Source organism: Botrytis cinerea, chromosome 2, assembly GCF_000143535.2.
Source record: "Botrytis cinerea B05.10 chromosome 2, complete sequence".
In the NCBI taxonomy this organism is placed as follows: Eukaryota; Fungi; Ascomycota; class Leotiomycetes; order Helotiales; family Sclerotiniaceae; genus Botrytis; species Botrytis cinerea.
This window is the reverse complement of record NC_037311.1, coordinates 2,696,946-2,707,952: the sequence shown is the minus strand read 5'-3', so window position 1 is coordinate 2,707,952 and position 11,007 is coordinate 2,696,946. Positions and strand designations below refer to the sequence as shown.

The window sequence follows — 11,007 nt, the reverse complement described above, 5'->3', positions numbered from 1 at the left end:
TCGGATTTATGTCTTATTGAAGAACTGTTTCCGTCTGGGGTAGGATTACCATTGTGAATGGGGTAGGAATCGCTTCACAACCCCAAATTGAGTGCCAAGCCGCCACCTTTAGACCAGAGGGACCTTGACCGAGGAATTCGAAAGATTAGCCTTTTCAAATTACCTTCAAGCACCGAATGCATAGCTGCCAAGCAGGGCATATACTTTCCACGGATCGCTCTCGCTTCTTTTCTCAAGAATTTGAGCTACAAGTTCAGCATTTCGAATACCAAAATGACTGCCGATATGATGAAGTTTTTCAGTAGCCCATTTCCATATGCTCGGGTTAGAGTGTCTGACAAATCCAGCTACGTAAAGTGGGAATATAAGTGTATAGCAAGCCAATCTGTGTGAAGGTGTATGTGACGTGCAAGAATTATGCGATGGAACAACCGGATGCAGTAATTCTAATTGTCCAATCGACTTTACAACACCCATACAGTCGAGATATTGTGGAGCAGAAGCACAAATGTTGGACGCGATCTCATCTACTTTGGTAAGATACTCTAAACGGTCCATCTCAGTCGTGGCGTTTGCTACGAGAAAGTTCACCACTAAAACGTGAGCCAGTCTTACAATATTCCAGATTTGGGTTGAATGTCTATCAGGGTATGAATAGTAGGCGTTTCCATACACCATCCTGGACGGTACGCTCTTGAATATTTGTTTGATTCTTACATCGCGGTCAGAGAAAGTCTTAAGGATGCAATCCAATTCTCTTGCTTCTCGAAGAGAACCTTCCCTAGCGCGTTCTCCATTCCGAATATTGCTTTGCAGATTGACATATTGTGCCATTATTTGTGACAATTGCCATTTGGGATTTCTAGAAACCTCGATGCAAAGACTCTCTTCGAAGTATCCCCGGAGGCGAAAGAAACCACTCGGGAGAGAAGTACCCGCCGCGAGAGAGGTGATGAGCAAATTTGAACTCAATCGTGTGAGAGCACGCATTGCAGAATTTGATGTAGTAAATTGGTCCCCGCATTTTTCAGATATAGCCAGAGCTCCTCTTAAGTGGCTACTCCACCCTCGATTTCCAAGAGGTTGAGTAGTTGACAGCTTCTCGAACAAATCCAAAAGTAGTGCTGCGAAGAGTGTCGTTATTTCCTTTGATGCTTCAGGTGATTTCAATACTTTACCCATGACTCCAAGAGCAGCCGTGTATCTTTCTAAAGCAATTAAGCGCGCCTTTTGCGAGCCGAACTGATGTGAAAGATACGCCAAACTGGCAGCATCTATCGTTAACTGCAAATATACAGGTGCTTTCTCCGATTGATGGTATGGTCTCAGAAAATCCCAACCCCCTGATCCGTTAATTTGACCTGCAAAAATATAATGGTCAAAGAATAACTCTTTCGCCTGAACATCGAGTGCCAATGGAAGATAACGTGGTCCGGCATTGGCGGATCCTACTTTCAACACTAGCAAATGCCGTCCATCGTCTCCATTGATGCACCGACGCACACCCGCCGCTTTCCTATGTAGGCTATCGGTTTCATCTCTAATGCGGAGCTTTTCGGTATCCCGATATCCAGTGCAAATCACCTTGGCTCTGAGGCATGAGCCACAAGTCACGGGTGCAAGGTCACACTGCGACGAATGTTAACCATGTGGTACTAAGAAAGATCGCGGTTAGGAATACCTTAAGTCTCCGAGCTCTACATCTTTCGCAAGCCTTAGATGGTTTTCCACGAAAGGACATAATGATGATTCCACACCGAGAAACCAACGAAACTCGGAAATTGATGATGCCGCGATGGAAAATTCAATAGGTGTGATTTTATCAAATTAAGCGAACAAGACTACTCCGCAAATAATCACCCAAACTTAGACAATCTGACTGATTAGCTGGTTGATTGTACTTGAACTTGAATTTGGTGACTCTTCACTACATGTAAGAAGACTATCCGATGTTCTTCGAGCTTAACAAGTCAGCAATGGAGAGTTTGGAAAAGGGTGTTACTAACTTCACTCCTAAGACGGATCCGCATGCACCACACGCTTTACCTATTTTGGGATACATTTCGACGCTAGTCCTTCGACCAATGAAAATCATTAAGGTATTGGCCATGAACTTCATCTCCAATCCACCACCTAAATTAGAGACGGAGTGCGGTATAGACATCATGCCTTCAAATTCAAATAGAGCTCTAATAGTAGTCATGTTTAGTCCATCTCAAAGTCCGATCCATGACAATAGGAGGACTTACGGTAATTAACTCCTTGGTGCAAATCATATAAAGATTTTTGTGAAAGCCAGTTATCACTTCTCGATGTGTCAAACTATCACAGTATTTCATGTATCATTCATCCATTATTCCATATTAGCAAAAACTATACCAACCTCTCAGAATGTCATTCCCATATAAACACGTTCTCCTCATTGGAGCTACATCTGGAATCGGTCTCGCATTGGCTGAACGTCTCATTCAAGAATGTAAAGTCACCGTCGTCGGTCGTCGCAAGGATCGTCTCGATGAGTTTGTAGCCAAGCACGGCGATAAAGCGGGAGCAATCTCTTTCGATATTGGTGATACTGAGAGAGCCTCTCAATTTGCAGCTGACGTGATTGAGAGCTCTCCCGATATCGATTGCATCTTCCTCAACGCAGGATATCAACGGAAACATGATTTTTCTAAGCCTGAAAGTGTCGATCTTAAGGCCTTCAACTATGAGATGCATGTGAATTTTACCAGTTCTGTGGTATTAACTCACGCTTTTCTTCCCTATCTTCTGGAGAAAAATCATGAGACCAGCTTCATCTAGTTCGTTACCCCGTTTCAAACTTCATGTGACGTCTATTTTGGGAAACGAACATCAGTTAACTGGATAAAAGCACCACTTCAAACCTGGCCGTGGTGCCAGCCGCAACTTTAACAGGTTACTCCGCTTCTAAAGCAGCTCTCAACTCATTCATTCTTTGCTTGAGGGATGACCTTCGAGACACGTCAGTAAAGGTCATCGAATTATCTCCTCCTATGGTTCAAAGTAAGTTTAATGCTCGTCCTTCTATCCCCCCCCCGCCATTCTGTCTCCAATATTCCGTCACCTGCTCTTATCTTCTCTTTTCACACATCCTTCCTCCACTTCAACTTTCCCACCTGTCACTTCCTTACTGCTTATCTCGCCCAAATTAACACTCACGCCAGCCGAACTCCATGATTATATGGGACCTCACGGCCGTAGGCTAGGTATGCCCATCGGCGAATTTATAGCCGAATCATACATCGGTCTATGCAGTGGTGAAGACACCATTTTAATCCAAGATGTAGCTTCTGATGATAGAACTTTGGAAATTTCTAAAAAGAGACGGGAGTTGTTTGAGGGATTGGCGAAGTTGATTAGAAGTCATTGAGTTCAGATATTTGAATGATGGAGAAGGAACGACGAGTCGTAGTCCAGTGACTGGCGGGTAATCTGGGGGAATACAATAAGGGACTTGTATTCAGATTCATATTGAGAGGGTAGATCTTAGAGTCCGGTATTAGCTCTTAGTTCATTTCTAACATTGTCTTCGCAATATTTTATTAATGAATTTTGGTGTTGAGAAGATATCATCGATCAATCGGTACGTAAACGTGGTGTCTACATCAAGCGAGTATATTTAAAACAGATCGTCTTATTGGACCACCACGGAAGTACTGTTTTTGGACTCTCCTGAGCTACGGCTGAGAAAACTGGTGATGTTTGATCTCATGGCGTGAGTGTGTATGTATCTTAAAGGAAAATATATAATAATGAAACGTTTGATGTGCATTAATAAACCTGGGTGCTAGAATAGCGAATAGAAGTTTTTGATTAAATACTATATGAATACAAAACGTCATGTAGTAAATATTTCTGCACCGACCAATCCCATTCCGTTTCCAACAAAAGCAAAGCCCCTATAAACACGCCAAAGCAATCCTAGAGATAACTCCAAGCCACCGCCAATCACCCAACTTATAGACCTCCCAAAACCTCTTCGACAACCGCCCCCAGCATTCTCAACCCATAAGACCTTGCCACTCTCCCCCACCCTTCAACCTTCATTTTCACATCCCCTTTATCTACACTTTCGCCCCACTCTCCTCCACACCCACAACCCTGTCTCAGATCATTGACCTTCAATCCTTTACACCTAACACATTTTAAATCTTGGCCCACCCACTCCCCCACACATCCCATCACCTCTCCGATAATTCTTTCTTCAATGCCTAGATGTTCAAACTCTCCATTACAGAATAGACATTTCCAGCTCCAACTTCCTTCACTATTAGGAAGTAAATCTTCATCACGGCAAAAATCCATATCTCTCGATGTCGTACAAGAATCACAGACGACGCTGAAGAGTTTCGCAGAAGTGGAAGGATTCTGAAATTTAGCAGCGTTGGAAAATTCGCGTATTTCAAACATTTCTAAGAGTTCTTTTCGCAGGAGACGAGCCTCGAGTGTGATATTTTTGTCGAGAGAAAGAACCTGCATAAGACTCTTTACGAGTTCTAGCGCCGGGTTTGTGGATTTGAGATGTGAGCCAGGAAGAACGGGGAATTTATAATCTTCTGCGAGTTCGGGATGGAGCATTTCGTCTTTTTGTCTGCGAATGATGCCGGCAATTTGTTTCTTGAGTGGCTTTTCGAAACTCTTTCCGAGAATGATTTTATCCTCCTTGTCATCCCCTAGATTTCGGACTGGGATTTGTGTGGCTCGAGGGGTAGAATCAATACCAAGACGTGGTTTCTTGAGACCATGCATTATATCAATGAATTCTAGAACCCAATCATTGAAGATTTGTTGTAGTTTATCGGGGAGGAAATTACTCAGTTGCCAATGCATGATATTATCCAGCGCTTGGTTTTCAGCTTCGACGACTTCCGAGCAGCCTTTACCGCCGTAGTTAAATTCATCGTACCAAACTAGATAATCCCAATACTCCTTGATTTCGAGGTCTAGAAAATGGAAAAGTGGCTTTGCCTTGATAGATTTGAGGATATATTGACTGTATGCATATGCATTTCCGACTTCGGCTTTGGTGGTTTGTAGCAGAAGTCGATTCGAGTTCGCAAATACGACATGAGATCCGACACGCCTGAAATCGGTCATGAGTTGTTGGAAAGCCTTTCGAGACATCATTTGCACGTAGTAATGCAATGAACGATCGTAGAGGAAGGAGTCTGGATTTTCAACCCAGCGGACAAGATGCTGCACCATGATATCCGCCATGCTACTGCCTCTGCAAGCTTCAGTCCACCAAGCTTTAACCATCTCTCTAAGAACTGTAACACCGGCAGTAGCAAAGGCGTTCTCGGCGTAGAGAACATTGGTACCGTCGCTAGGAGCATCGTCTGATGGCGCAGCAGGGTTGAAAGATATCGAGTCGCTTCCCTCGAGTTCGTTGATCAGAGATGACGTCAAGATAGTATTGATAGCCAAATTTCTAACGTCAAGTTCAATACAAACTGATGGATAAGTACCAGGATTATTGACCGAAGGCATTTGAACGGTATCAAGACCACCAAGAACATCATCGAGTTCATATCCGGCATGATCTGGCTTTGGGCCACCAGACCACCATAAAACAACATTACTCCTTTGCAGTCTTCTAGCATAAGCCACATCAATCAAGAAACGAGGATCGTCTCTTTCGAGATTGCAAAGTGGAACATCTCCATATCTCGCGAGCTCAGTCAGATGAATAACCCATTCCCCGAGGTTTAGGTAATGGCTGACCAAGCGCTTTGCTATGACAGATTGCCAGTTTAGTGGAGGAAGTTTACTGTCCTGAACGTCGGACTTCAGAGGAAGTATTGGCAAGTCTCCCAAGATGGGCACATCATGTACAAGTAATCTCCTCTGTGGGGATTGAACAACGAGCATGAGTGGCTTAGACTCATCATTCTTCATTTTCTTGACAAGGTCACCGACTTCAAGTAATGCTTTCCTTCTTGTTGTGACTTGGCTGATCTTGAACTGTATCTTTTCTTGATATTCGAAGCAATGTTGCCAGACTTCTCCTTTTGCATCTTGATGGCGTTTGGCAATTGCATCCGCATAAGTTTTCGCGATATTAGGAAGATCTTGCTCGGCAACCTTGGTCTTCTGTAGAATGACAACATGTGCCTGTTCTTTTGAAGTCGAGAAAAGTGCAAAGACTTGTCTATCACCAGCGATGACATGGTAAAGGTAGAGGTATTCCATTGACGAATTTGAAAGATATGGGTTTTTTGGCGACGAGCGACGGAGTCCAGATAAATCAAAGCCTTGCTCAAGACCTCTTCCCAAGACACCAGGCTGAGTGTCATCGAATGTACATAAACTTCCCAATTGAAGAACAGCACGAACGTTTAATGGAACCTGCTTTTCATATACACCTTCCACACTTGGATGATTGAAAAGTAAAGATATCTTTTGCGCTTCGTTTACATAAACATCTTCGGACATTGTGAGTTTGAAAAGATGGACTGATGGATGTCCGTTCGGCAGTGTATGAGTAACTTTCTCAGCCTCACAGCCATCAATTTCAATATCGGGTAATTCTTTGCCTTTCAAATTAAGGAAAACCGTTCTCGGAACCTTGACTTTCAATGTATGTACCTTCGAGTCAATAAGAACGAACGCAAGAACAATACCCGGACTTTCAGTGCCTCTCAATTGTAACACCTGCCACGTACTCTTGAATAGCTGTTCAGCCTGATTCTGGAAAGTAGTCGCAATATTGCTTTGAGCGCCACGATTCTCACCGAAAAGATGTCGACGTCGTATTCTCGCCTGTTTCTGAATTTTCCATTTTTGTTTTTGATACTCTAGAAACCCTTCATAGTCTTCGCTTGCTGACGGCATCTTATCTGGGAGTGCTGCAAATGGGTTTATGGAGACTGCTACCGCAGGTTCAGGAGACTTTCTCTTCATAGGCTTCTGCGAGGCTGCATTAAGCTGAGAGCCCAAAGTCTTAGGCTTCAGAAGTTGCGTTCCGAAGTCTTCCATATCGGCCATTCTTGGATCCTGTAGGTTTGATATGTCTTCAAGGGGAGTTTTGGTAAACATGTCAGTCATTTTCTTTTGCTTCATCTTGTCATCCTTGATTCTGATTCTTCTCTGTAGCCAATCTGGATGTGCTACTCTGGGAACTGGATTTGAACATTTTTGAAGAGCTGCAGGAATGGTAATAAGTTTCTGAATGACAGATCCAAGACGTTCAGAGTAATAATCCCAATCTAAGAGCGCTCTTGGATCCATATCTGTAGGATCCTCCTTAAGCCATTTGCGCAGAAAATGTCGCTTTACTGAAATATCCGATGAGAAGATAGCAACCGGGACAGCTCGTTCTGTCACCGGTGCATGCTTTGGTTTGGCGCAGATAATATACTTGCAATTCAAACCTTTATCTTTTACCATTTGCTCACCTAGGAACTCCGCCAAGCGCTTTGCAGTAGTGATTGAAGTTGACTTTTGTGTGCCATATTCCTCCAAACTCTTTGACATACTTCTGTTCTCGCAAATGAGGTCGATAAGTTCTGCGTCGGCGAGAGTTCTTCCTTTCGAATCTAAAACATCGAGCCATTGATTCGCAACTTTCGCCACTGCTTGATACGTCTCTTCAAGAGTTGTACCCTCCAAGAAGAATTTGAAGATTTGTTGTTGGAAAATCTTAATAAGCTTCAGTTCTCCTCTTCGCTTTACTTCGAATCCCTTTAGTTCCGCTAGACTTCCGTCATCGTTGAACACAGCGTAACGTTTCTTCAAATTCTTGTCCTCTTCCTTAGAAGTAGGCAAAATCATAGCACGATAAGGACCATCGACTTCGAAGAAGATGGAATTATCGCTATGCGTTTCATACTTGAAGGTTTTTGGATCAGTTAAAGTTTGGTATTGGTGATTTGTGAATTTGTCATGAACAAGATGATTCAACATCACACAAGGGTACGAGATAGCCAGTTTCTTTCCATTTTTCATTTTGAAAGCATAGTTCTCTGGAAATGTGGCCGGAAGCATACACCAAATACCATCAGTATCTAGTTCTAAAGGCCGTCCGATTCGTTCAACTAGTTGTCGAGCCATTTGGATAATGTGAGCTCCAGTCAAACAGGTAACACCGGCCATTTCCATGGAATACCATCGCGAACCTTTTCTCATGACGTAACCATAAAAGGAGTTCAGAATGACCTTGTGGGCCAGTTGTAGAGAGTCGAACAATACAATCATCTTTTTCGCATCTTCGACTTCGGCAGCTGGAGCGCCCGCTGACTTTAGAGCATCAGTTTTGCCTTTCCAAACTTTCTGCTTACCCTTGTAATCATATCGACGATCTCTGAAGTCCTTTACAGTATCGATATAAAATGGGTTCTCTCGCTGACAAATGATTGCTTCTCGCTCGATAGTGGTCTGGTCGTGAATCTTGTGATAAATTTTCTGACTGTATGTTTGCAAGCGCTTCCGAATCAGCGCAGCCTGTTCTTCGTAAGAAAGATCCTGAAATGATCTCATTGGTTGCTTTGGATATTTTCCTGGAAATCGTTCATTCTCAAGCGAATGCCTGATCATATTGTATTCGTCCCTCTTGGCTGGAAGATACTCACCTCTCCATGCCCAAGGCATTCTCCGATCGCAAGTCTTACCAGGTCGATTAAAGTCGCACGCCGCACAGTCTGATTCTTGAATCATAGAATCTGGTTGGAGACGATTTGTCGTCATGATATTTGGGTACATAGAAGCGACATCCAAATGGTAAATAAGTGGGTTTTCGCTTCGATTCGCGGTTTTCTTTAGACTATTCAGGCGGTCTGCAATTTGTTGTTTGACTTCCTCGTAATTTTCGATATCATCCAGTGACTTCTTTTCTTCAACCGTGATACTAAATTTCAGCGCAGAGTCCAAGTCCTCGAGAAGTTCATCGATAGCAGTTGTGTCGACAGCAAAATTAACAGGTATATCGGCTCGGAAAACTCCTGCTTCGATACTCTCCACATGTCCACCAACATAGGTTTCCGACTCCAGCAAATGACCTTCCCAAAATGATTCTTTTGGTGTTACATGTTTATTTGGAAGTACGATCTCTTTTTGGTAAGCCTGTACCATGAGTAACATCTCGCAAAGGGTTCCTGTCCCTTTCCGCAAAACCGCATCTGGTCCAAGAGGAATAATAGTACATAGAGAGAAAATGAAAGGATGTACATATTTCATGTATAGATAGTACGTTGCTACAGCATCAGAGACTGAATACTCTGCAAGAGTTTGAGGTTTCTCGCTGGCATATCTCAACATCAATTCTGGGTCGATCTCGTCTGGATCATAACCTAGCTTTGCTGTTGTCACAGCTTTCAGACCTCTACTTCCTTGAGGCAGGTAACTATCACGATTAACCCAGTGGAAACAGTCCATGTGAGCACTATAATCACAAATGTACTGGTCCTCACTTTGACTCCTGCGCCATCCAATCTCCCGGTACATATCGATACCATTAACACTAGCTCGTGCGTCAACAAACGGCCAATCGAAAAAGTCTCCGTTGTATGTCGCTATAACTGTAGGTCGTGCTTCTTTGATATGTAGGAAAAAGCGCTCGATAACAGCCTTCTCATCAGGTTCATTAAAAATCATAAAAGGTCCATCGTATTCAGGTTTCGGTGTATATTCGAAGTCCTCAATATCTTCAGACACAATCTCTCGGTTCGTAATCAAAAATCCTTGCCCGTCTATCATGTACGATATCATCATAATTTGATCGATTGTAGCGTCCGGGAATTTCAAGGGTAGTTTGGTCGTTTCGATATCGTATGCCATAACTACTGGATCTGCTCTGGCCAAACGATCTTCCAGGCACTTCAACGTCGTAGTACCGTGTTTTGCCTCTACCGAGTACCATTTTCCCGTTCGTATATCTACAATTAGTCAGTTTATTGTCCGCAATGTGACTGCAATTTCCTCCATTACCTTGATCTATCATTACTCGTACATGGTATGGTACATCCCATTCCCTAATATCTACAATAAAATCGCTACCTTCCGCAATAGAAACATTAAGTCGTTTATCATCATCTCGTGAGTCGTCAAAAAGATCGAATCCAGCATTTGCACTAATTACCGGTTAGTCTTCTGCCCAAAAAGCCCTTAATGCCCAGAGAACTTACCTAGCGACCTCCGCATACGTATCCATTGCATTCATATTCTTTTTGTTCTTCTCTGCCACAGGCATAATATCCTTCCTAGCCGCTAGCAGATCCGACACATTCCTAAACCTACATTCAAAGAAACTCCTTCTGTAACCCAGTAGATGATTTGGCATTGACAAATCCTCCTTTTCCACTCTTTTTATACTCTTCAGAACACCTCCCCCTGGCGCTCTCTTAAGCCATTCCTCAGCTTCTGGTTCATATCCTCTCTTGACCGCGACCAGGAAATAGGGTTCATATTCTACTGTCGCTTTGAAAGTTCCTCCATCGTCCTCGATAAAGTAACAGTCTACTCCGGCTCGCCCTTCTAAATGTTTTTCATCCTCGATAGTCGTAGCCTTTATGTTAACTAGCCATCCAACCTTCTTCTTGCCAGACTCATGCCGCGGAAATCCCATGGCTTCATCTATCGAATGGCCTAGTTTAACAGCTTCCACCTTTTCCTCCAATGATGTACCTTCATTTCTCCCAGACGATTTTTCAAAAGTTTTGGCTTTTCGAGGTCCATGATATGCTTGCTTCCCTCCACGGCGGAAGCCATGTTGTGGTTTTCGTGGTGGCATTGTGAGCGAATGTGTGGTGCCAAAATGGCGGGGAGAAAGGGGTGAAGTTGTTTACTCCTAGAAGGAATTGAACAATTCTATTGAAAGAATTATTGTATTCGAGAAGCAGTCTGTTGCGAATCAAACTGTCATGAAAATTGAAGTGTAAATTGGTATGTGTAGCAGGGAATTTGGGTGTTTACAAATCGTGAAATTATGATTGAAGATAGTGATTTTTGGCTACGGAACACAAATTGGGGAACGCGTCGAGTCACGAA

The 11,007-nt window shown here is 43.2% G+C and overlaps 3 protein-coding genes across 3 annotated transcripts; 1 reads left to right on the top strand and 2 right to left on the bottom strand.

Moving 5' to 3' along the window:
* Positions 1–125: 125 nt before the first annotated feature.
* BCIN_02g07610 (hypothetical protein) lies at positions 126–1,948 on the bottom strand. The gene is made up of 2 exons (XM_001551025.2): positions 1,682–1,948; positions 126–1,629 (listed from the first exon to the last, which is right to left on the bottom strand). Exons 1-2 carry the CDS (start codon positions 1,739–1,741, stop codon positions 166–168), a joined length of 1,524 nt encoding a protein of 507 aa, XP_001551075.1. The 5' UTR covers positions 1,742–1,948; the 3' UTR covers positions 126–165.
* A 340-nt stretch (positions 1,949–2,288) lies between these two features.
* BCIN_02g07600 (hypothetical protein) lies at positions 2,289–3,627 on the top strand. Its single transcript, XM_024691531.1, has 3 exons — positions 2,289–2,804; positions 2,876–3,027; positions 3,189–3,627. Exons 1-3 carry the CDS (start codon positions 2,392–2,394, stop codon positions 3,392–3,394), a joined length of 771 nt encoding a protein of 256 aa, XP_024547302.1. The 5' UTR covers positions 2,289–2,391; the 3' UTR covers positions 3,395–3,627.
* Positions 3,628–3,786: 159 nt separating this feature from the next.
* Positions 3,787–10,980, bottom strand: BCIN_02g07590 (hypothetical protein). Its single transcript, XM_001551027.2, has 3 exons — positions 10,146–10,980; positions 9,949–10,091; positions 3,787–9,896 (listed from the first exon to the last, which is right to left on the bottom strand). The coding sequence occupies exons 1-3, from the start codon at positions 10,748–10,750 to the stop codon at positions 3,982–3,984; spliced, it is 6,663 nt and encodes a 2,220-aa protein (XP_001551077.2). The 5' UTR covers positions 10,751–10,980; the 3' UTR covers positions 3,787–3,981.
* Between the last annotated feature and the right edge of the window lie 27 nt (positions 10,981–11,007).